This window comes from Gouania willdenowi, chromosome 9, assembly GCF_900634775.1.
Source record: "Gouania willdenowi chromosome 9, fGouWil2.1, whole genome shotgun sequence".
Taxonomy (NCBI): Eukaryota; Metazoa; Chordata; class Actinopteri; order Blenniiformes; family Gobiesocidae; genus Gouania; species Gouania willdenowi.
In genome coordinates this window covers 29,933,529-29,954,631 of record NC_041052.1, presented here as the reverse complement: position 1 = coordinate 29,954,631, position 21,103 = coordinate 29,933,529, and the positions used below count along the sequence as shown (strand labels likewise).

Below are 21,103 nucleotides of genomic sequence, written 5' to 3'. Positions count from 1 at the left end.
AGGGCTAATATAAATTAAAAACTTAGTTGTGCTTTTTATGAAAAGCAAAGTAAGTAAGTAAGTATTTATTTATAAAGCGCTTTTCGCAGATAAAATCACAAAGTGCTGTACACAGAAACAATAAACATACATTTACATGTGTAGCATCATAAAAGGGCAGTAAAAATTAAAAATAAAATCTTGTTAACTAAAAGCTTTTTTGAAAAGCGAAGTCTTCAAATGTTTTTTAAAAGTGTCCACGCAGTTCATCTCCCGGAGAGACTGGGGCAGACCATTCCAGAGTCTGGGGGCTGCAGCCTGGAATGCCAGGTCTCCTCTGGTTTTAAATTTAGTTTTTGGGAACCTTAGTAGACCCTGACCTGAGGATCGAAGGCTGCGTCCTGAAGTGTAGGGACACAACATGTCTGAAATGTATAGAGGAGCCTGGCCATGCAAAGCCCGGAATGTTAGAACCAGTATTTTATATTCAATCCGGAAATTGACAGGGAGCCAGTGCAGGGAGGAAAGTATCGGGGTAATGTGTGATGTTCTGGACGTACCGGTCAAAAGTCTGGCAGCAGCATTTTGAACCATTTGGAGTTTACACAGGGTCAACTTATTAAAACAGGTAAAAACTGAGTTACAGTAGTCAATGCGGGACGAAATAAAAGCATGGATGACCAGTTCCAGATCAGGTTTGGACAGTAGATGCCTCACTTTTGAGATATTTCTCAGATGGTAAAAACAGTTTTTAGTCAGTTGACGACAGTGGCCCTCCAAAGACATCGATTGGTTAAACACAACCCCAAGATTTCTGATGCTGGATTTCACTGATGAACCCAAATCACCGAGAGAGTTCTTAATAAGTGGGATCTTTTTATCAGGGGCGATGATCAGAGTTTCTGTTTTGTTGGGGTTTATCTGGAGGTAGTTTGATGAAAACCAGTTTTTGATGCATGAGATACAGTCCAAGAACTCAGGTAAAAGTGAAACTCTGAGTCATTAAAAGAGCAGTATAACTGGATATCATCAGCATAAAAATGATAAGAAACATTTTTAAAACCACGGATCAACCGACCAAGAGGCATCAGGTACAATAAAAACAAAACAGGCCCCAGAACAGAGCCCTGGGGTACTCCACATGACAGGGTGGACACATTGGACATTACATCATTAAAAGCCACATTAAAAGTTCTACCATTTATATACGAGGCAAACCACTGTAGTACAGTACCGGAAAACCCCATTTCTGATTTGAGACGATGGATCAGTGTGTTGTGATCTACGGTGTCGAAAGCAGATGTTAAATCCAATAAAGTTAAAACTGTGTAGTGACCAGAATCAGCAGCCATCATCACGTCACTGGAAACCTTCACAAGGGCAGTTTCAGTGGAGTGGATCGACCTAAAACCAGATTGATATTTATCATAAAGATCATTATCTTCCATGATTGATGTTAGCTGCTTGGCTACCACTTTTTCCATCATTTTTGACATGAAGGGAAGCTTAGATATGGGGCGGTAGTTTATAGGCTGACCTGGATCAAGATTAGGCTTTTTGAGAATGGGATTTACTAGGGCGTGTTTAAAGTAGCTGGGGACTGTGCCGGATTTAAGTGAAAGGTTGATCAGTTTCACCAACCATGGACCGACTTCATCAAAAACATTTAAAAGCAGTGAGGTTGGAATAATATCCACAGGGCTCGATGTGGGTTTCATTTTTCTCACTAGATCCTGAATATCCTGTAGGCTGACAGGAGAGAAGGAGGACCATGTGCTGACGGGAGCTACAGAAGTGCACAAGCTGACCAAAGGAGTCGTGATACTGGCCCTAATATCTTCTACTTTATTTACAAAGAAGTTTAAAAACATGTTACAATCATCCCTTGTGTGTACAGGGACATGGGACGGTGGGGGTGTAACAAGATGTTCAATAGTGTTGAACAAGACTCTGGGGTTTCTCTTATTTTGTAGAACAAGGTTAGTGAAATAAGTAGAGCGGGCGCGCTTTATTATTTCATTTAGCTCCATTATCTTTTCCTTAAGATGGAGTCGATGCACTTCCAGTTTAGTTGTTTTCCACAACCGTTCCACTTTCCGACAGCTTCTAAAGGCTACTGGAATATTTAAAAAATGTCATAATATTCAATAAACATTTACTTTCTTTAAAAAAATATGTCTAAAAATTTATTCTAGGCTATTTAACTGCATTCGGTATTCGGCCAAGCGTTTATTCATTTTAGTCGGCTTCGGCCTTAAATTTTTACTTCGATGCATCCCTCGTCCAGTATTATCTCCATTTGTTCTAAGAACCCCAACAACATAGTATTTCAGTTTTATTTTCCCAAACAAGCCTGTTTTCTGGAGTTTTAGCCCTTTGCAAAGTCACTTTCATGACGCTTCCAAAAACAGGGCGTTTTTGGGACTTCATGTATATGCATGAGTGGGCGTGTCTGTAGATGCAGACTTTCATGCCTCGCTCTTGGAGAGGGTGATCAGTGATTACCAAAGCAATTTTCTTTTTCTATCTACACACTCTTGTTATTGTTTTCAGCCAAAAAACTACACACTACAGTAAAATACATGCGAGTTTAGCAAATGCTGCTTCAGGGTGTGTTTTTTTTCACATCAGCAGCGAAATAAACTGTCATCTGAGTTATCGGTTTCAAACACATTTCAAAAATGTTAACCTGCTAAGTCACATTTTTGTCATCCTTGACTCTTGTAACCACAGGAATAGTCCATTTACGGTGATAATCATTTGTTTTGCCCTACCGCTGCATCGCATTGGGTCACAAACATGTCAGATCATGTCAAAGGCGATATGAGGCAATATAACGGCAACTAAAAATGGAACTGATTGTGAGAGCTCACACTCCACTTCGGATTATCTATACAGTTCATACGGAAAGTATTCACAGCGCTTCGCTTTTCCCACATTTCATCATGTTACAGCCTTATTCCAAAAGGATACTATTCACTTTTTTCCTCAAAATTCTTCACATAATATCCCATAATGACAACTTAAAAACGTTTTCTTTGAGATTTTTGGAAATCACTTGTACATAAGTATTCACAGCCTTTGAGATCAAGCTGAAAATTGAGCTGAGGTGCATTTTGTTTCCACTGATCATCTTTGAGATGTTTCTACAGCCTAATTAGAGTCCACCTGTGGTAAATTCAGTTGATTGGACATGATTTGGAAAGGCACACACCTGTCTATATAAGGTCCCACAGTTAACAGTGTATGTCAGACCACAAAACAAGCATGAAGTAGAAGAAATTGTCTGTAGACCTCCCAGACAGGATTGTCTCAAGGCACAGGTCTGGGGAAGGGTATAGAACATTTTCTGCTGCTTTAAAGAGGACATTACATGCTAAATCCACTTTTTTAGCCCTTAAATGCATTTTGTTGTATATTTAGAGTGCTTAGAAGTACAGAAAAAATCAAATTAGTCTCTTCAGGTGCTCCATAGATATCTTTATATTCTGTTTTGCTCATATTTTTCAATCTGTTTCGATTTTTCTACTCTCTATTACGTTTTTTGAACTATTACATCACAGTATTTGCAGCGGAACTGCCAAATTAGTACAGTACATCAACTCCAGGTCTAACACTTCGAGCAATCTGCCATTTTTAGTCAAGATTGAGGAAAAAATTAATGCAGTAATGTATAGAAACATCCTGGAAGAAAACCTGGTCCAGAGCGCTCCTGACCTCAGATTGGGGCGACAGTGTATCTTTCAACAGGACAACGACCCTAGGCACACAGCCAAGATATCGAAGGAGTGGGTTCAGGACAACTCTGTGAATGTCTTAGAGTGGCACAGCCAGAGCCCAGACTTGAATCCCATTGAACATCTCTGGAGGGATCTGAAAATGGCTGTGCACCTACGCTCCCCATCCAACCTGATGGAGCTCGAGAGGTTATGTAAAGAGGAATGGGCCAAAGTGGCCACAGATAGATGTGCCAAGCTTGTGGCTTCATATTCAAAAAGTCTTGAGGCCGTAATTGCTGCCAAAGGTGCCACAACAAAGTACTGAGCAAAGGCTGTGAATACTTATGTACATGTTATATTTTCATTCTTTATTTATAACGAATTTGCAAACATTTAGAAAAAAAATGTTTTTCATGTTGTCATTATGGAGTTTTGTGTGTAGAATTTTGAGGAAAAAGTGTTTGTTTTACCTGTGAGATAGTTTGATAGGAAGGAGCTCACATTCTTATGTAGGGTAGGAAAAGCCAGGATTGTCAGGAGGAGTTTTCACCTTGTGACGTAATGTTGGGGCAAAAATCCAAAAGCTGACTTTTTTCAAAATGTAGAATAACAAGGGAGAGAAGAAATAAAGGAATGTATATTACTGTAGCAAAATCATTTTGAAGGGAATATAATACTGCTCCTTTAATTTGAAATAAGGTTTATTGATCTGCTTCAATTCCAGTTGTAAATGTACTAAATAATCATGACTTAATTTATTACTGACTTAATACATTATGATGGAATAATTCGATGAATGTGAGGAAAGCACAAACTTGATCATGTGACCAGTCAAATCTCAGCCTTTGCTGTTAGAAAGTTTCGTTTTATCATATCCTGACATTATCAGCCTTAGTTTCCAAACGAGAATCTGATTGTTATTAATGGGTTCACAAATAATGTTTACATTTTAGAATCTGTGATTGTTTGTCTGACTTGTATGTGTGTCTCTCTCTCTCTCTCTCTCTCTCTTTCTCTCTCTCTCTCTCTCTTTCTATCTGTGTGTTTTCTTCCAGTCGTGGGACGTGTTTTTCCGTAATGCTAACTCTGGAGCTGCTCCAGGCTCGGCCTACACGTCTCCTCTGAGTCTCAGTCCTCACGTGTCTTCCATGGTGGGAGCTCAGCCCAATACGGAGAAACTGGTGGAGGATCATCTGGCTGTGCAGTCCCTGATCAGAGCCTATCAGGTATACACAAAGACACTCACACAGGCCCTCATTTATTAACCTTGTGTGAGTGCACATTGTGTCATACAACAGGACCAACGTGGGACTTATGAAACATTCGTGTCTGACCAATACAGCGTACCAATGATCGGGTGTTGATAAATGCGGCGGCTGAATTCGATCATCAATAACATGTTACGCCTTCAAATATTCCAGGTTTGGAAGCCCCGCCCACTGAGGTCAAACAATCATTTGCAAGGAAATAAACATTTCCGAGATGAAAATCCGCATCCTCACAGCTGAAGTGAAGAAAAACAAAGAGGTTCTTTTCGGTCGTGTGAAAACTGGAATATAAGGAACTTATTTTAAATGCCCTGTGGAAGAGAATAAGGGAGGCACTGAACAGTGTTTTCATATTGGAACAGACTCTGGCTCAGGTTTGAATTAAATTATTAATTACTGCAAATGATGGTTTCAATTAAATGTTACTCATCCGCAACCTAAAAATATAAATCCCTGCTATATTTGATCGAGACAATTTTTTACATGTAGAGTCAGGCTGGCGGGTGTGAGCTTCTGCAATGACCAAGCCTCATATCAGAGCAGAGAACCTTAAGAGACATACAGAAATATGTTGTTTATTGACCTCAGTTGTCCGCATGCTGGAAGCAACACAGCAGAAGCAGCGCTCCTACAATCCGCATGCGTGTTGCAGTGAACCTATGCGTTCCAGCCCTGGTAGCAGAGTTTATCAGTGGGTTTATCGAAGGAAAACCAAAAAAGTGCAGGTATTTATACTATAATGATGGAAATGTCTGTGTGCGTGTGTGTCTCTGTGTGGAGCGAATATCTCCCCGATGCGGTGCGAGTTCGACCTGAAACTCTGTAAATGGGTTCTAAATACCCCAAGTGTGTGTATCTGTTATTTTGGAGTAATTTGGTCATTTCAAAATGTTTATTTTAATTTTATTTCACTTCTGGACGTGCCCGAAATGAAACCTATTCAGTTTTTGACCTCAGGGTGTGAGGGGGCGCTAGCGCACCATCTATAGCTATCGCCACTTCCAGTTCCGGGTTCATGATGTCACCGTGTTGAGGTTGTTTGGGTTAAAAAAAAAAAATACACCAAACAACAAAAAAATGAAAAATATTTATACAGAAAGTAGTATGAATGTAGTGTGTGAGTGAGTGTTGGTGGTGGTCGGAGGGGCCGATGGCGCACTATGACAGCCTCGCTTCCGTCAGTCTGCCCCAGGGCAGCTGTGGCTACAATAGTAGTTCACCACCACTAAGTGTGGAGTGAAAGAATAATGCCTTAATTCTGTAAAGCGACTTTGAGTGTCTATGATAAAGCGCTATATAAAACTGATGCATTATTATTATTACACAAAATGACAACAGAAATGCATGAAAATATACAAAAAGGCTCCAAAATTACTCCAAAAAACATATTTTACAGAAAAATACACCAAACAACAACAAACTTATGAAAATGACTGAAAATACACAAAACTAAATATTTATACAAAAATACACAAAATAACAATAGTGATGCAAAAAACTACACTAAAAAAGATACAAAAATACACAAAATAACAATAGTAATGCAAAAAACTACACTAAAAAAGATACAAAAATACACAAAATGATTCTAGAATCACTACAATGGCAACAAAAAACAATAATTATACAAAAATGCACAAAAAGACAACAGAAAGATACAAAAATACACATAATGACTCCAAAAACATACATTACAGAAAAATACATCAAACATAAAATATATAAAAATGAGTATAAAAAACATCAAATACATTTATCATGTTCATGTCCCATAAAATTAAACCAGGGAAATCGCACACGGTATTTTACTTTGCACCTGCAAATAAACCCCTATATAACACTACAGAGTACAGAGTATGTACACCTTTTTGTACATCCAACCGTCAAATATATGTCATTTGGCCATAATTGACAACTGTACATGCTCCCACATGAATGCATACTTCCAATGGGCACTGTACTAGATGGACATACACACACACACACACACACACACACACACACACACACACACACACACACACACACACACACAGTATTTATAATAACAATATACTAAATAAGTAAAATAAAACAAAAAACTAAACAATATTTATACAAAAAATACACAAAATGACTCCAGAATCACACTACAATGGCAATAATAAAAACAATAATTATACAAAAAATGCACAAAGACAACTGAAAGATAAAAAAACACATAATGATGACTTCAAAAAACATACATTACAGAAAAATACAACAAAAATATGAAAATGGTTAAAAATACACAAAACTAAATATTTATACAAAAAATACACCAAACTAAATATTTACTCAAAAAATACACAATATGACTCCTGAATCACACTACAATGGCAACAAAATCAATAATTATACAAAGAATGCACCAAAACACAACAGGAAGATACAAAAATACACATGACTCCACAAAACATACATTACAAAAATAAAAAACAGCAACCATTTACTGTATGCACAAAAACACAACAGAAATATACACAAAATGACTACAAAAAACATACGTTACAGAAAAATACATCAAACAAAAAAATATGAAAGTGAGTAAAAAAAAAAAACACATTTATTATGCACATGTCCAATGAAATTAAACCAGAGAAATTGCACCCACATTTTGCACCCGCAAATATACCCCTTACATGAATGCATACTTCCCACAGGCACTGTACTAGTCAGTAATTATATGTAATAATAATAATAAAATTCATTTTTCATTTCCATTTTATTTTTAATAATCTGTTTTGATCTGTTCTGAATGTGTCTGCTTATGTTTAAATGACAGCTGAGGCTTGGTTAATACTTAATTTTCAGTCACATTTTACTATGCTGCAGCGCAAATCCACACTCTCAGATTTGCATACACGAGGTCAGACCAGATGTGAGATCTGATCGTAGCATACAATCACATCAGAATTGATTAATACCAGAACTTGCGTGAACTTGCGCTCAGATCTGAAAGTACGAACAGTTGATAAATGAGGACTACAGTGCAGTGATGTCTCGTGTAAAGGATGTTTGTTGCGATCACTTTCCTGTGTGCGATAAGTCAGTGACAGCTGTTTTTATGTATTGATTGGTTGATTGATTTGTTTATTTGTGGCTAGGGACAATGCACATTAATGAACAAATATGTAAATGTTTCAGATTGTAGCCACAAGCTAGTTTCCATCTGGAGTTTCCGGCAAGTTCAACAGAAAGTACATTAAAAAAATGAAAAAACAGACAACTCCAAAATCAGACAGCATGGACAGTACAATAAAATACAAAGACTGAAACATAACGACATTTAGCTGAGGACCAGAAATAAAATGACCATTGCAGCTAAATTGCTTAAGGCAGATTAAGTGCTTTAGTGTTAAAGTGCAAACAATATTAATATATTGTCATTAATAAGATAAGAAATTGCACCTCGCCCTTAGCCTAGTTGGTTGTTAGATAAAGTGCTACTATTGCACATAGCCGTATTACACATGGTTAGCATTAATAATAATAGATGTGTGTATGTGTATTATTATTGCACCGAGAGAGAGAAAAACTATGTATGTAATATTGCACAAAATATGCTTACACAGCTGTATGTATGTATATATATATTTTAAGATGATTAGGCATGGTCACTATTCTGGTTTGTCATGAGTCACACTTGAAGCCTGCAAAGCTGGAGCATTCCCTGACTGAGAATGGTTAGTGTGTGTTCAGTATGCAGCTGTAGATCTCTAGTACACACACGGACAACAAGAGACCTGTGTGTGTCTGTGTGTACACATGAACACGTGTGTGTGTTAGGTGATGGGCCATCACAAAGCCAGTCTGGATCCTCTGGGAATCAGCTGTGTGAACTTTGATGAAGCTCCTCTGAATGTCGGCTTCCAGGACGTCGGTGAGACTAAACCTTCACATTCATCAGACCAGCTAACGTGTGTGTGTGTGTGTGTGTGTGTGTGTGTGTGTGTGTGTGTGTGTGTGTGTGTGTGTGTGTGTGTGTGTGTGTGTGTGTGTGTGTGTGTGTGTGTGTGTGTGTGTGTGTGTGTGTGTGTGTGTGTGTGTGTGTGTGTGTGTGTGTGTGTCCCACCCCCCCTTCTGTGATCTTTTCATCCTTCATCCCACTCCTCATCTTCACTCTCCACTGCTCGTGCTTCACCCCCTCCCCTCACTCACCCCCTCCCCTGGTGGGCGCCAATGTCACTTCCTGTAGATCCGGGGTCACCATGTGGCTCAGCTGGACCCGCTTGGCATCATGGACACTGACCTGGACTCGTGTGTTCCCGCTGACATTATAACTTCCTCCGACAAGCTGGGTGAGGAATGCAGCCGCCATCCAATCAGCAGCCCCTCACACCATCATCCAATCAGCAGTCTTCATATCATCAGCCATTCAGCAGCCTGCAAACACACATACATATGTAGCCACCCCTCCCTCACTGCTGTCACACTCACACACACACACACACACACACACACACACACACACACACACACATCCATAAACTTCTCCAGGCTGCTGATTGGTCGGTTTGTCGTGTGTGTGTGTTGTCCCTGAAGGCTTCAGTGTTGATTGGATGAGCTGAGGAGAACCTGGTAACCATGGTAACTAGGGTCAGAGGTTGATAGAATGTCAGTTGACAGTAATGTGTGTGTGTGTGAGTGTGTCTCAGCTCTGATTGGCTCAGCAGGTTAGTTCAGGTGTAGTTTGGCTCTGCCCCCTCTGTGATGCTGTAAAAGGGGCGGCGCTTGAAGGCGTTGACGTGTTTAAACATGTGGGTGTCTCTCCCTGTGCTGCCCCCTGATGGTGACCAGACCTTACTGTTTTCATGGAGAGACTGAGAGTCCTGACAGTCGGAGGTATGACAACCTGACCCCGCTGTGACCCACAACGTTAGACAGTGTGTGTGTGTGTGTGTGTGTGTGTAACACACTGATGCACACACGTAGCTTAGTGTGCGTAGGGGTGTGCGGGTGTGTGGTAGTTGGCCCAGCCCCTTTTCCTCATCTCTTGAAGAAAGAAGTGAGGAAAAAGCTTTGACGTGCCTGTAGATGGATTCTGCCTCCTGATTGGCTAGCTAGACAGGCTGCGTTGTACTCTGCTTCCTGATTGGCCAGCGTGATTGGCTGAGCTGGTTGTTTGTTTTCCAGGATAGGTGTCGTACAGAGGCTGCCCTGTGGTTTGATTGGATGCTGCAGTGATAAGTCATACTCTAACCCCACCCACAGTCCCTCGCCTGGCTCCTCCCACCATCATTGACATCATCACTTAAAAGCAGTGTTATCTGTCCTTCCAATTAGCGACGCCTTGCTGGCTGCTGATTGGACAGAGCATGCCATGTGACCTTCCTGTGTCCCCCATGCAGAGGCGGAAATGTTTGTGTGTTCAGCACTGTCATGTGATGCGATCTGAGCGCTACGATTGGTTCAGGGCTGATGACACTAACTGGTCTTTCTTGTTTCTGTTTTTATCTTCATCCCTCCTTTCCCTTTTAATTAACATGACTCTTACATGCCTGTGTTTGTCTCTTCCCACTTTAACTCACCTTCTCCCCCCCTCCTGTCCTGGTGCGTCATGGGATATTTAGGCTTCTATGGCCTGCAGGAGTCTGACCTGGATAAGGTTTTCCGTCTGCCAACGACCACTTTCATCGGCGCCTCGGAGAGCGCTCTGCCACTGAAGGAGATCATCCGCCGCCTGGAGGTGAGCCTACGCCCTAACCAGAGCGTTAGCTTACGTGCTAACCAGAGCTTTAGCCTACGCCCTAACCTGAGCTTTAGCCTACATCCATCTCTCCCACGCAATAAAAAATTAATAAATGTGTATAAAGATCAAACTATCAAATTATTATTAAAGAACACCATTTCAAAATAACATGCATGGGAACAAGACATGGTGTGGCTAACCTGGATAAAAAAAAATGTCAAGAATGTCATTTTGATGAGGTAAGTGCTCAATACATCCAATGCAAAACATTTTCCAGTAAGAGAGAACAATTGCTATTCTCTGAAAGAAACAATGCATACAGTAACAGAACCATTCTTCAGGGGCGTCATTGTGTACATAAAAAATAAAGCGTGCGCCATTTATAAGCAACGTTTGGGACTTAAAAAAACCAAAACCTGGTGAGATAATGTTTCCACCTCCATGGCAGCTCTGACCCTGCTGTACACACAAAATCATCAGATATAGGAAACTCGCCCCAACAGGAGAATGATGAAATTAAAGACTGCTCTGTGAAATAGATACATTTGTGTCAAGTAATCAAACATTTCACATTTCACAACACATATCATTTATGAAGGATGTATTTGCAAAAACGGAGGAAAAAAATTATACTGACGCCCCAGAGTGATGTGGGCGCTCCTACAAATACAGTTTTATAATAATAATAATTGTAGTAAAAGTGGCTTATCTGGCTGTGCTGGAAGACGTGGTGCATGGGAGACTCCGGAGGGAACGTATCTACAGAGACTACAGGCATTACCCCTCTTGAGGATGAGGTGCTGCGGGAGGGAGGACAAGGCTGCAGTGGGAGTAAGAATGACCTGCACTCACCAATAAACACCCTGGGACTGATGAAAAATGTGGTTTTACTTGAAATTGAATATTGTAATTTATGTAACGGAAACAGGCGTGGGACAAGCGTGCAGGATTTAATTGACTCTGCAATGGAATTTATATGCAATGTAGCAAGTACTGTTACTTAAAACAAAATTCACTGAAGTAAAAGTAAAATTACAGATTTTAGAAAGTACTCAAAAAAGTAGAAGTACACAAAAAAGATTAAGATCAATTACAGTAATGAGAGTAAATGTAATTTGTTACTTTCCACCCCTGCCTACACCTAGGGGTGGGCGATATGGAAAAGCATTAATATCACAAGTTTTTCATTGTAAAATCACCAATCACGATTTTATCACAATTTTTATCATTCAGGTCATTTAGACCAGATCCCCCCGCTTTAAACAGCATTCACGGTGTGTCCCTCTTCACCACAACCAAAAACATTTCATAGCCGACGAGGTGGCAAATTTCACATAGTCATAATCATCTACTTTAACACGGAAGCAGAGGTTGAGGTCCGCATCCCTATTGTTAAGTATCGTGAAGAGCTGTCTACGATGAGACACTACGTGTTTCAGCAGCGGAGATCTACATTAAGACAGAATGTTTTTGATGGGCGACACACCTTCCCATGTCTGGAGAGTTCTCTGCTTAGAAACTCATCGGTTATGAACGGAGGGACGTTTGACAGGATGAACCTGGTGGACGGCTGTGTCAGAGGGGACACCTGTACAAACATTTCATTCACCGTGATGCCTGTCTCGACCACGTGGTTCACCTTCTCCACCTGATCCAGGAAGATGACCACGGCACTGTTCATCCTAGTGGCCGACCTCACACTGCTGTGCCCAGCCTTCTTGCCCACAGCAAGCCCAATCTCCACGGAAAGCTGACATCGATCTTAATGCCATGGTTTCGCGTGAGGTGGTTAAAGGTGACTCCATTTACCATGGCGTCTGTAGACGCCGACCGGTGAGACACCGGCAGGAGAGAAAAGAAAAACAAGTTCACACACACACTAATAATAAACTTAAAGTGAAATTACAACCAATAAACCACATTAGATTAAATCACACTAGTAAGCCCAGTCGCTCAGTGTCTCACTCCACACCACTCACCCAGAGAAAGACGGGAAGAGATTACCAAATGAAAGCATATAGAAGATAAGTATTTTAAAATGTTTATTTTTTTACTTAGATTTGGCAGAGAAATTTTTTTTTTGGATGTGCTGTGTATGGGCCACAAACAAGACACCTCATGGGATAAAATGTGCACTACAGACTGTTCTACGATTTCCAAGATTTAATTTTTAAACATCCAATATCATCAGATCCCACATCCTTACCGATGCCCTAACATCGGCCTCAACCCTAACCGGACCATTAACCCAGATCCTAATTTGTGTGTGTGTGTGTGTTTGTAGATGGCGTACTGTCAGCACATCGGGGTGGAGTTCATGTTCATTAACGACCTTGAACAGTGTCAGTGGATCAGAGAGAAGTTTGAGACTCCTGGTGTGATGCAGTTCACTTTGGAGGAGAAGAGAACGCTGCTCGCACGCATGATCCGCTCCACCAGGTACACACACACACACACACACACACAGGTATGGAGGCGTCTCTTTCGTCTGTGTAATGATAATAAAATGGGTGTCATTCTCTAAAAGCAGAACAACATGAAAAAACAAAATTTAACCCTAAGATGGACATAATAATGTCAAATATTTAGTGGATGCACCATTTAGGATGTGACGTAGCATTTTAATAAACAGATGTTCATAGATAAAAAGAGACACTTTATACTCAAAGGTGTGTGTCTGTGTCTTGTGTGTGTGTCTGTGTTTTGTGTGCGTGCGTGTGTGTGTGTGTGTCAGGTTTGAGGAGTTTCTGCAGAAGAAGTGGTCCGCTGAGAAGCGTTTTGGTCTGGAAGGTTGTGAGTCTTTGATTCCTGCTTTAAAGACAATCATTGACTATTCTTCAGCCAAGGGAGTGGAGAACGTCATCATGGGAATGCCTCACAGGTACACATACAAACCCACATTTACATGCTTCACTAACAATTCCAGATGCTGAGGTGCGTGTGTGTGTGTGTGTGTATTAGGGGACGGCTCAATGTTCTGGCCAACGTGATCCGTAAAGAACTGGAGCAGATCTTCTGCCAGTTTGACTCCAAACTGGAAGCTGCTGACGAGGTGAGAATGTTCATGTTGATTGGCTATGGATCCAGCCAATGTGTGTGACAGGCTGAAGCGGGGTGGGACTTTTGGTGCCCCTCCCCAGAGGACAGGTATTTGTGTGAGGACAGTGTGTGTGTGTGTGTAGGGAACTGGAGACGTGAAGTACCACTTGGGGATGTATCACCGCAGGATCAACCGAGTGACGGACAGGAACATCACGCTGTCTCTGGTGGCTAACCCCTCCCACCTGGAGGCCGTGGACCCTGTGGTCCAAGGAAAGACCAAAGCTGAGCAGTTCTACTGTGGGGACAGTGATGGGAAGAGGGTGAGGACACACACAGAGGGACACACACACATAGAGGGACTGCTGTCACACATGTTGTGCTTCTGCAGGTGATGTCTATCCTGCTTCATGGGGACGCTGCATTTGCTGGACAGGGAATTGTGTACGAGACCTTCCATCTGTCCGACCTGCCATCCTACACTACGCACGGCACCGTGCATGTGGTGGTAAACAACCAGGTGAGTTCACCGACAGCTGTAATGGACACTGCCGTCCATGGCCTCAGACACCCACCCTCCTTTCACAGATCGGCTTCACCACCGACCCTCGGATGGCTCGCTCCTCTCCGTATCCGACCGACGTGGCTCGGGTCGTCAACGCTCCCATTTTTCACGTCAACGCAGATGACCCTGAAGCCGTGATCTACGTGTGTAAGGTGGCTGCAGAGTGGAGGGCCACGTTCCACAAGGACGTGGTGGTGGACCTGGTCAGTGTGTGTGTGTGGGGCACCTGTCAGACCTGTATGTGTGTCTCAGCTGTTGTTGTGTGCTTCAGGTGTGTTACAGGAAGATGGGACACAACGAGATGGACGAGCCAATGTTCACGCAGCCTCTGATGTACAAACAGATTAAGAAGCAGAAAGCAGTTCTACAGAAGTACGCTGAGAAGTTGATTACAGAGGGAGCAGTGAGCAGGCAGGAGTACGAGGTACACACACACACACACACACACACACACACACACACGTTAATGACTGTGTTTGTCTCCCTCTGCAGGAGGAGATCGCTAAGTACGATAAGATCTGTGAGGAGGCGTACGCTCGCTCCAAGGACGAGAAGATCCTTCACATCAAGCACTGGCTTGACTCCCCGTGGCCCGGTGAGTCCCTCGGTCTCTCTCAGGGTTCTCACCAGGAGTTTTTCACATTGTATAGAGATGTTGTAGGGGGTCCGGGGCCATACCCTTCATGAATATGTTTAAATAATGTTTAACCTTCTGAAACACTATTTTGTGCATTTTGAGGGCAAATATTGTAAAGTTAAACCAAAATTTAAAAAAATATTTTTTCCAGCTTTACTTTTAAGCACAAAGTTATTTGTTTCATTTATGGATGTAATGATGTCTGTAGGTACTCATGTTAGGTCCTCTACTAATAAGTACTCAGACACTGTAGAGACAAGAAATTATATTTGATTCTAAAGAGTAATTCAAATGGTAAATGGTAAATGGACTTGATTTATATAGCGCTTTATCCCCACACTGAAGCATTCTCAAAGCGCTTTACACATCAGCTCATTCACCCAATCACTCTCACATTCACACACCAATGGGACAGGACTGCCATGCAAGGCGCTAGTCGACCACTGGGAGCAACTTAGGGTTCAGTGTCTTGCCCAAGGACACTTCGACACATAGTCAGGTACTGGGATCGAACCCCCAACCTCTCGATCAGAGGACGACCCTCTACCACCTGAGCCACGGTCGCCCTAATTCAAAGACTCTCTTCTGCTTTTAAACTCCCATGCTCAGCCTGCCTAGTTGTTGGCCAGTGAAAGTCATGCGAGTCACTTATACAACAAGGTTAATTCGCATTGGTTTTCCGCGGAATAAAGCAGCAAAGAAGAAATTGCAAAACACAGGTGTCAATTACATCCTGTTGACACATTGGGGGGGGGGGGGGTGTTAATTAAATTGTTCTCCATTCTCTGAGCTGTTCCTGCTCCAAGAGCAAAGACAAAATATTTTTTCAAATTTAAATGAGGTAATGTGTGATGCAGTCAGTGTTGGGAAGGTTACTTTCAAAATGTAATCAGTTACAGATTACAAGCCCAAGAATTGAATTTGTAACGTAATCCCTTACATTACTCAATCTATTGTAAGTACTGTAATCTGATTACTCGGATTACTTCTACATTAAATTAGATTTTTTAAGTGTAGGAATACAGCTGTCAATGAAAAGAATAAAGAAGATAAATACAACATCCTCTATAGGTGCTGATGGTGACATTACACTTCACAGTAATAACACACGCTCAGAATAATCATATGTAGAGCTACAACTAACGATAATTTTCATAATCGATTAAACAGGTTTGTTTTTATTTTTTTTACTGTAGGTTATTTACACAACTTCGGTTCTTTGAGTAATATGAGTGAGATGTCTCACTATGGGATATACGCCTCGGCGTTATATCTCAGAAGCCCTATCTCATTACGCCAATCCTGATTGGCTGGTGAAATGTATTCACTATAAGGAGAGAGGGTGGGGAATACAGCGCCATTCAAATAACCAAACCTCTTCTCACTCATTTAGCAAGAAGGGCTGTCTGGTCAGACATTTCATTCATATTACTCTGAAAACTGGGTAAATAACCTATAGTTCTCTTTCATAACATTTGGTATATAGAAGCTCCTGTATTGCAGACAAGCTTATCGCGCACTACACAATCCTGCAGGGCAAGTACTGTTCCGATCAAGACAGGAGAACCGCCCGTGCCACACACAGAGCGGAGACATTCAGTCGTAAAACTGGACAAAAGTGAGGGGCGAGGACCAATTTGCTGCCGCACAACTATCCTGAACAGACACTCCCCTGAACAAGGCCCAGGATGTGGCTAAACCCTGAGTCGAATATGCACGCAAGCCAACAGGCGGCTGCAAACCCTGACTCGTATTAGCCAAAGCAATCGTGTCCACCATCCAGTGTGACAGACGTTACGTAGTAACAGGCTCCCTTCTATGGGGAGATGAAGAGCACCAAAAATGTTCCACTATATTTGCAAATAAATTATTTAAAAATCCTACAATGAGATTTTCTGGATTTTTTTTTTCTCATTTTGTCTCTCATAATTGAGGTATACCTATGATGAAAATTACAGGCCTCTCTTATCTTTTTAAGTGGGAGAACTTACACAATTGGTGGCTGACTAAATACTTTTTTGCCCAACTGTACCATTGCTGGTTGACCAATGAAAATCTTGGTCGACCACGACGGCGTCGACCAATTAGTCGACTAATGACCAAAGTTGGCAGCCCTACTATCTCCTGCTGCTCGTTTTTATACGTCATTGATTGCGTGACTGAAATTGTTTTTTCATAGTTACGTTTGGTCTTCTGGGAAAAGCATTGGTCTGCCATGTTATCATTAATTTTATATTTTTTTATTGTTTCATTAAGTTGATTGTCCTTGTTTAGATTATGAAGCACACTGTATATATTGGACAGTGTTTATGGTTACCAAGCGGAGGATGCATACATGCAACAACGTGGCCAGCCAAAGGCTCAAACATACTCCTGTGGACTGTCCACTCTCCTCAGAGCTTACATACCCTTTTGAGCTTTAAGTGGCTGCAGGGGTCCTCAGGTGAGGCGGGGACATCCAAGCAGATGCCCTGTATTAAATAGACGGTGCAGCTGATGTACAGTATGTGTTTTTGGGTTATGCTAATTTGAAAAATGTTTAAACAACCCATGCATGCCCGGAAGTTCCTTTATGTCCAAGTGTGCAACAATTATTACCACAGTACGCATTAAAAAAGGAAACCAGAACAGAAAATCCACTGTAGGGAGCCTCTACATTAAACTGAGCTGGAGAGAACCCTGTCCTTCTGTCCCTTAGCTTCATTTCCTCTGTCCTCTGCAGGTTTCTTCACTCTGGACGGACAGCCTAAGTCCATGAGCTGTCCTTCTACCGGACTGACCGAGGAGAACCTGAACCACATCGGACAGGCTGCCTCCTCTGTCCCTGTGGAGGACTTCACCATTCACGGAGGTAAGTGTCCCTTAGGCCCCGTCCCCACACTCACTGTTGTGTTGTGATGATGCGTTCATTGACCTTAGGGCTGAGTCGTATCCTGAAGGCGCGTGCTGAGATGGTGAAGAAGAGGACGGTGGACTGGGCTCTGGGAGAGTACATGGCCTTTGGTTCTCTGCTGAAGGAGGGGATCCACGTCCGCCTGTCGGGACAGGATGTGGAGCGAGGGACTTTCAGGTAAGGAGGGGACACGGGACGGCTGGACTCTGTCCTGAGATAATAAGTGATTGTCCTGCTTGTCCTGCTCAGCCACCGTCATCACGTGCTCCATGATCAGAACGTAGACAAGAGGACCTGCATCCCCATGAACCACCTGTCACCAGACCAGGCTCCGTACACTGTGTGTAACAGCTCGCTATCCGAGTACGGAGTGCTGGGTACGCACGCGCACACAAACACACACACACACAAACAGCGTGTCCTCTCTAACCAGTGTGTGCTGATCGTCAGGCTTCGAGCTGGGCTTCGCCATGGCAAGTCCTAACGCTCTGATCCTGTGGGAGGCTCAATTTGGTGACTTCCACAACACGGCTCAGTGCATCATAGACCAGTTCATCTGCCCGGGTCAGGCCAAGTGGGTCAGACAGAACGGGATTGTACTGCTCTTGCCGCACGGCATGGAGGGAATGGTTAGTACACACACACACACACACACACACACACACACACAGTACAGTGTTGCAAATGATGAAGGTGAAACCATGTTCTGCAGCTGTAACAGATTAAAGATGAATTGCTGCTGACGCAACAGGAAGTGATAAATTGTTTAATGGAACAGTTGTTAGTCACATACAATCCACTACAAACTCCATGAGTATATACTGTCTACTATATACTGTAAGTATGATTAGGATGATGAGCGTTCCCACTGAAGTATACTTCCAAGTTTCCCAAGATGCTTTTTGATCCTACAAGAATAAAAACCTAAACACACTAAGGCTAAATATCTCTTGATTCTCCACCTTTGAAGTACTAAAAGCATTTTAAGTGAGAAAGTGGCAAAGTAGAATATCAACATGTTCTTATTTGATCCATAAAACTCACGTATACACATTTTATTCACACATTTAACTGATTTTCAAAAACCTTTCAATGTGCTACTGACAAAACTTCCTGTTAACTTCAAAACAAGAGCCCTATTTACAAAAAAAACTAACAGAAGACATGAAGAGATGCTTTTATTTTGAAAAGGAGATGTTTGTTTTTTAGCTTGAAGCTGGTCCCAGGACCAATTTACATTCTGCTCGCAATACATCATGGGACGGTTGTGTATGACTAGTATGTTCACTGCCCACTATGCACACAAAAAAAAATGTCCTCATAGTTTTCATCTGGGTATTTCTCACCTACTCAACCTTTTATTACTTTCTAATGTGAATGCTCTGCATACTGATTTACACATCACACCGAGTATGAGTAGTACATTAGGATGACATTTACAACACGGTCAAAGTCTATTGATCACATGATCAAAGTGTGTCCCCCAAAGGGTCCAGAACATTCTTCAGCTCGACCAGAGAGATTCTTACAGATGTGCAACGATGATCCAGACGTGATGCCAGTGAGTCTCTCACACACGCGCGCGCACACACACGCACACACTCTAACCTGTGCTATCTCCTCCTTTCAGCCAATCACTGAGGACTTTGCGGTCAGTCAGCTCTATGACTGTAATTGGATCGTGGTTAACTCCAGCTGTCCTGCTAATTACTTTCACGTCCTCAGAAGACAGATCCTGCTGCCCTTCAGGAAGCCTGTAAGAGAGAGTGTGTGTGTGTGTGTGTGTGTGTGGCGCTAACATATGGGCGTACCTCTGTTGTTGTCAGCTGATCGTCTTCACTCCAAAGTCTCTGCTGCGTCACCCAGAGGCTCGCGGCAGCTTTGACGACATGCTCCCAGGTAACACACATGCCTCCTTCACCTGCTGGAAGTTGAACGTGTGTCATTGCTGAGGATTTACGGTTTCAATCCTCTGCACAGGAACTCATTTCCAGAGGCTGATCCCTGAGAGCGGCGCGGCGGCTCAGAGTCCCCACGCTGTTAAACGTCTCATCTTCTGCACCGGAAAGGTTTACTACGAACTGACCAAGGAGAGGAAGAGCCGAGAAATGGAGGACAGTGTCGCCATCGCACGCATCGAGCAGGTCCGCAACAAATGAGAATGTCATTTAAGCAGGCTTAGGAATATGCTATTAAACATGCTAATGTAGTCAATGCATCCAACAGGTATTTGTTATTGTCACAAAGCGCTCCCCTCAGTAACCCCCCTCCCCCCCACAGCTCTCCCCGTTCCCGTTCGACCAGGTGAAGGCGGAGTCAGAGCGCTTCTCTAACGCTGACCTGGTTTGGTGTCAGGAGGAACACAAAAATCAGGGTTACTACGACTACGTCAAGCCTCGCATCAGAACCACTATCCAGAGAGCCAAGCCTGTCTGGTAACACGCACACACAGTGACACAATACCAGTAGATACATCATTTACAACGTTTATACACAAACTAAACATGTAGTACAGTGTAAACACATACACGCGTGTATTAAAATGTGATGAATGTGTTTTCAGGTATGCTGGGAGAGACCCTGCGGCTGCTCCGGCCACAGGAAACAAAAACACTCACCTGGTGGAGCTGAGACGCTTCCTGGACATGGCCTTCGACCTGCAGGCCTTCCAGGACCAGCAGTGACACACACACACACACACATCAATATAACACAGACACACACAGATATACAGATAAGACAAACACAGATATAACACATACAGACATAAACAAACAAACACACACAGATATACACACACAAATAACACAGACACACACACAAACCCGCTCAGAGAGACACCTCCTGTTTTATTTACTCCTTCCTGTCATCACTCCTTCATTAACAGTTTTTATCTCCATTAAAAGCAGCTGCTCTTTGTTTGTTTTCAGGGTGCGTGTTTCCCCTCTTCCTTTGTTACTGTGGTAACACCATACAGCTTTTTATCCTTTATTTTGAAGGGAAAGGTTCCCTTCGTGCCAAAAGCTTTGGAGGAAGTGTTGGTTTTATTTATTTTCATCCAATAAACAAGTGAACAACCATAGTGTCATTGTTTATTACTGACAGTGGGACAAGCGCGGAACCTTTCTCATTTCACAAGTTCCTGGTATACCTATGCAATACTGATGCACAGACCACAGCATAAGTAACAGGAGAACCAGAGGAGAAGTCGTTGCTGGGTTTTGTGGGCATTAATGTTAGTTTAAATAAAAACACCGGATGGAAAAAAAAAAGTCCAGTTGTGTTCAAATTGT

At 42.3% G+C, this 21,103-nt stretch overlaps 1 protein-coding gene across 6 annotated transcripts in view; it reads left to right on the top strand.

Moving 5' to 3' along the window:
• Positions 1-20,890, top strand: part of ogdha (oxoglutarate dehydrogenase a) — a 36,345-nt gene extending 15,455 nt beyond the window's left edge. For 3 of the 6 annotated variants that reach the window (XM_028457914.1, XM_028457912.1, XM_028457913.1), the window contains exons 3-24: positions 4,754-4,924; positions 9,183-9,285; positions 9,785-9,829; positions 10,558-10,673; positions 12,961-13,115; positions 13,411-13,557; positions 13,638-13,728; positions 13,859-14,038; positions 14,107-14,235; positions 14,304-14,483; positions 14,552-14,704; positions 14,773-14,875; positions 17,640-17,768; positions 17,837-17,987; positions 18,060-18,187; positions 18,261-18,439; positions 19,300-19,371; positions 19,441-19,566; positions 19,637-19,709; positions 19,791-19,954; positions 20,091-20,245; positions 20,374-20,890. In XM_028457914.1, coding sequence (XP_028313715.1) covers positions 4,754-4,924; positions 9,183-9,285; positions 9,785-9,829; positions 10,558-10,673; positions 12,961-13,115; positions 13,411-13,557; positions 13,638-13,728; positions 13,859-14,038; positions 14,107-14,235; positions 14,304-14,483; positions 14,552-14,704; positions 14,773-14,875; positions 17,640-17,768; positions 17,837-17,987; positions 18,060-18,187; positions 18,261-18,439; positions 19,300-19,371; positions 19,441-19,566; positions 19,637-19,709; positions 19,791-19,954; positions 20,091-20,245; positions 20,374-20,494 — 2,871 coding nt within the window. In that variant the 3' untranslated portion in view covers positions 20,495-20,890. Of the gene's footprint in view, positions 1-4,753; positions 4,925-8,773; positions 8,868-9,182; positions 9,286-9,784; positions 9,830-10,557; positions 10,674-12,960; positions 13,116-13,410; positions 13,558-13,637; positions 13,729-13,858; positions 14,039-14,106; positions 14,236-14,303; positions 14,484-14,551; positions 14,705-14,772; positions 14,876-17,639; positions 17,769-17,836; positions 17,988-18,059; positions 18,188-18,260; positions 18,440-19,299; positions 19,372-19,440; positions 19,567-19,636; positions 19,710-19,790; positions 19,955-20,090; positions 20,246-20,373 lie in introns of all 6 variants that reach the window. The other 3 variants (XM_028457917.1, XM_028457915.1, XM_028457916.1) reach the window with 3 other exon arrangements.
• Positions 20,891-21,103: the final 213 nt, after the last annotated feature.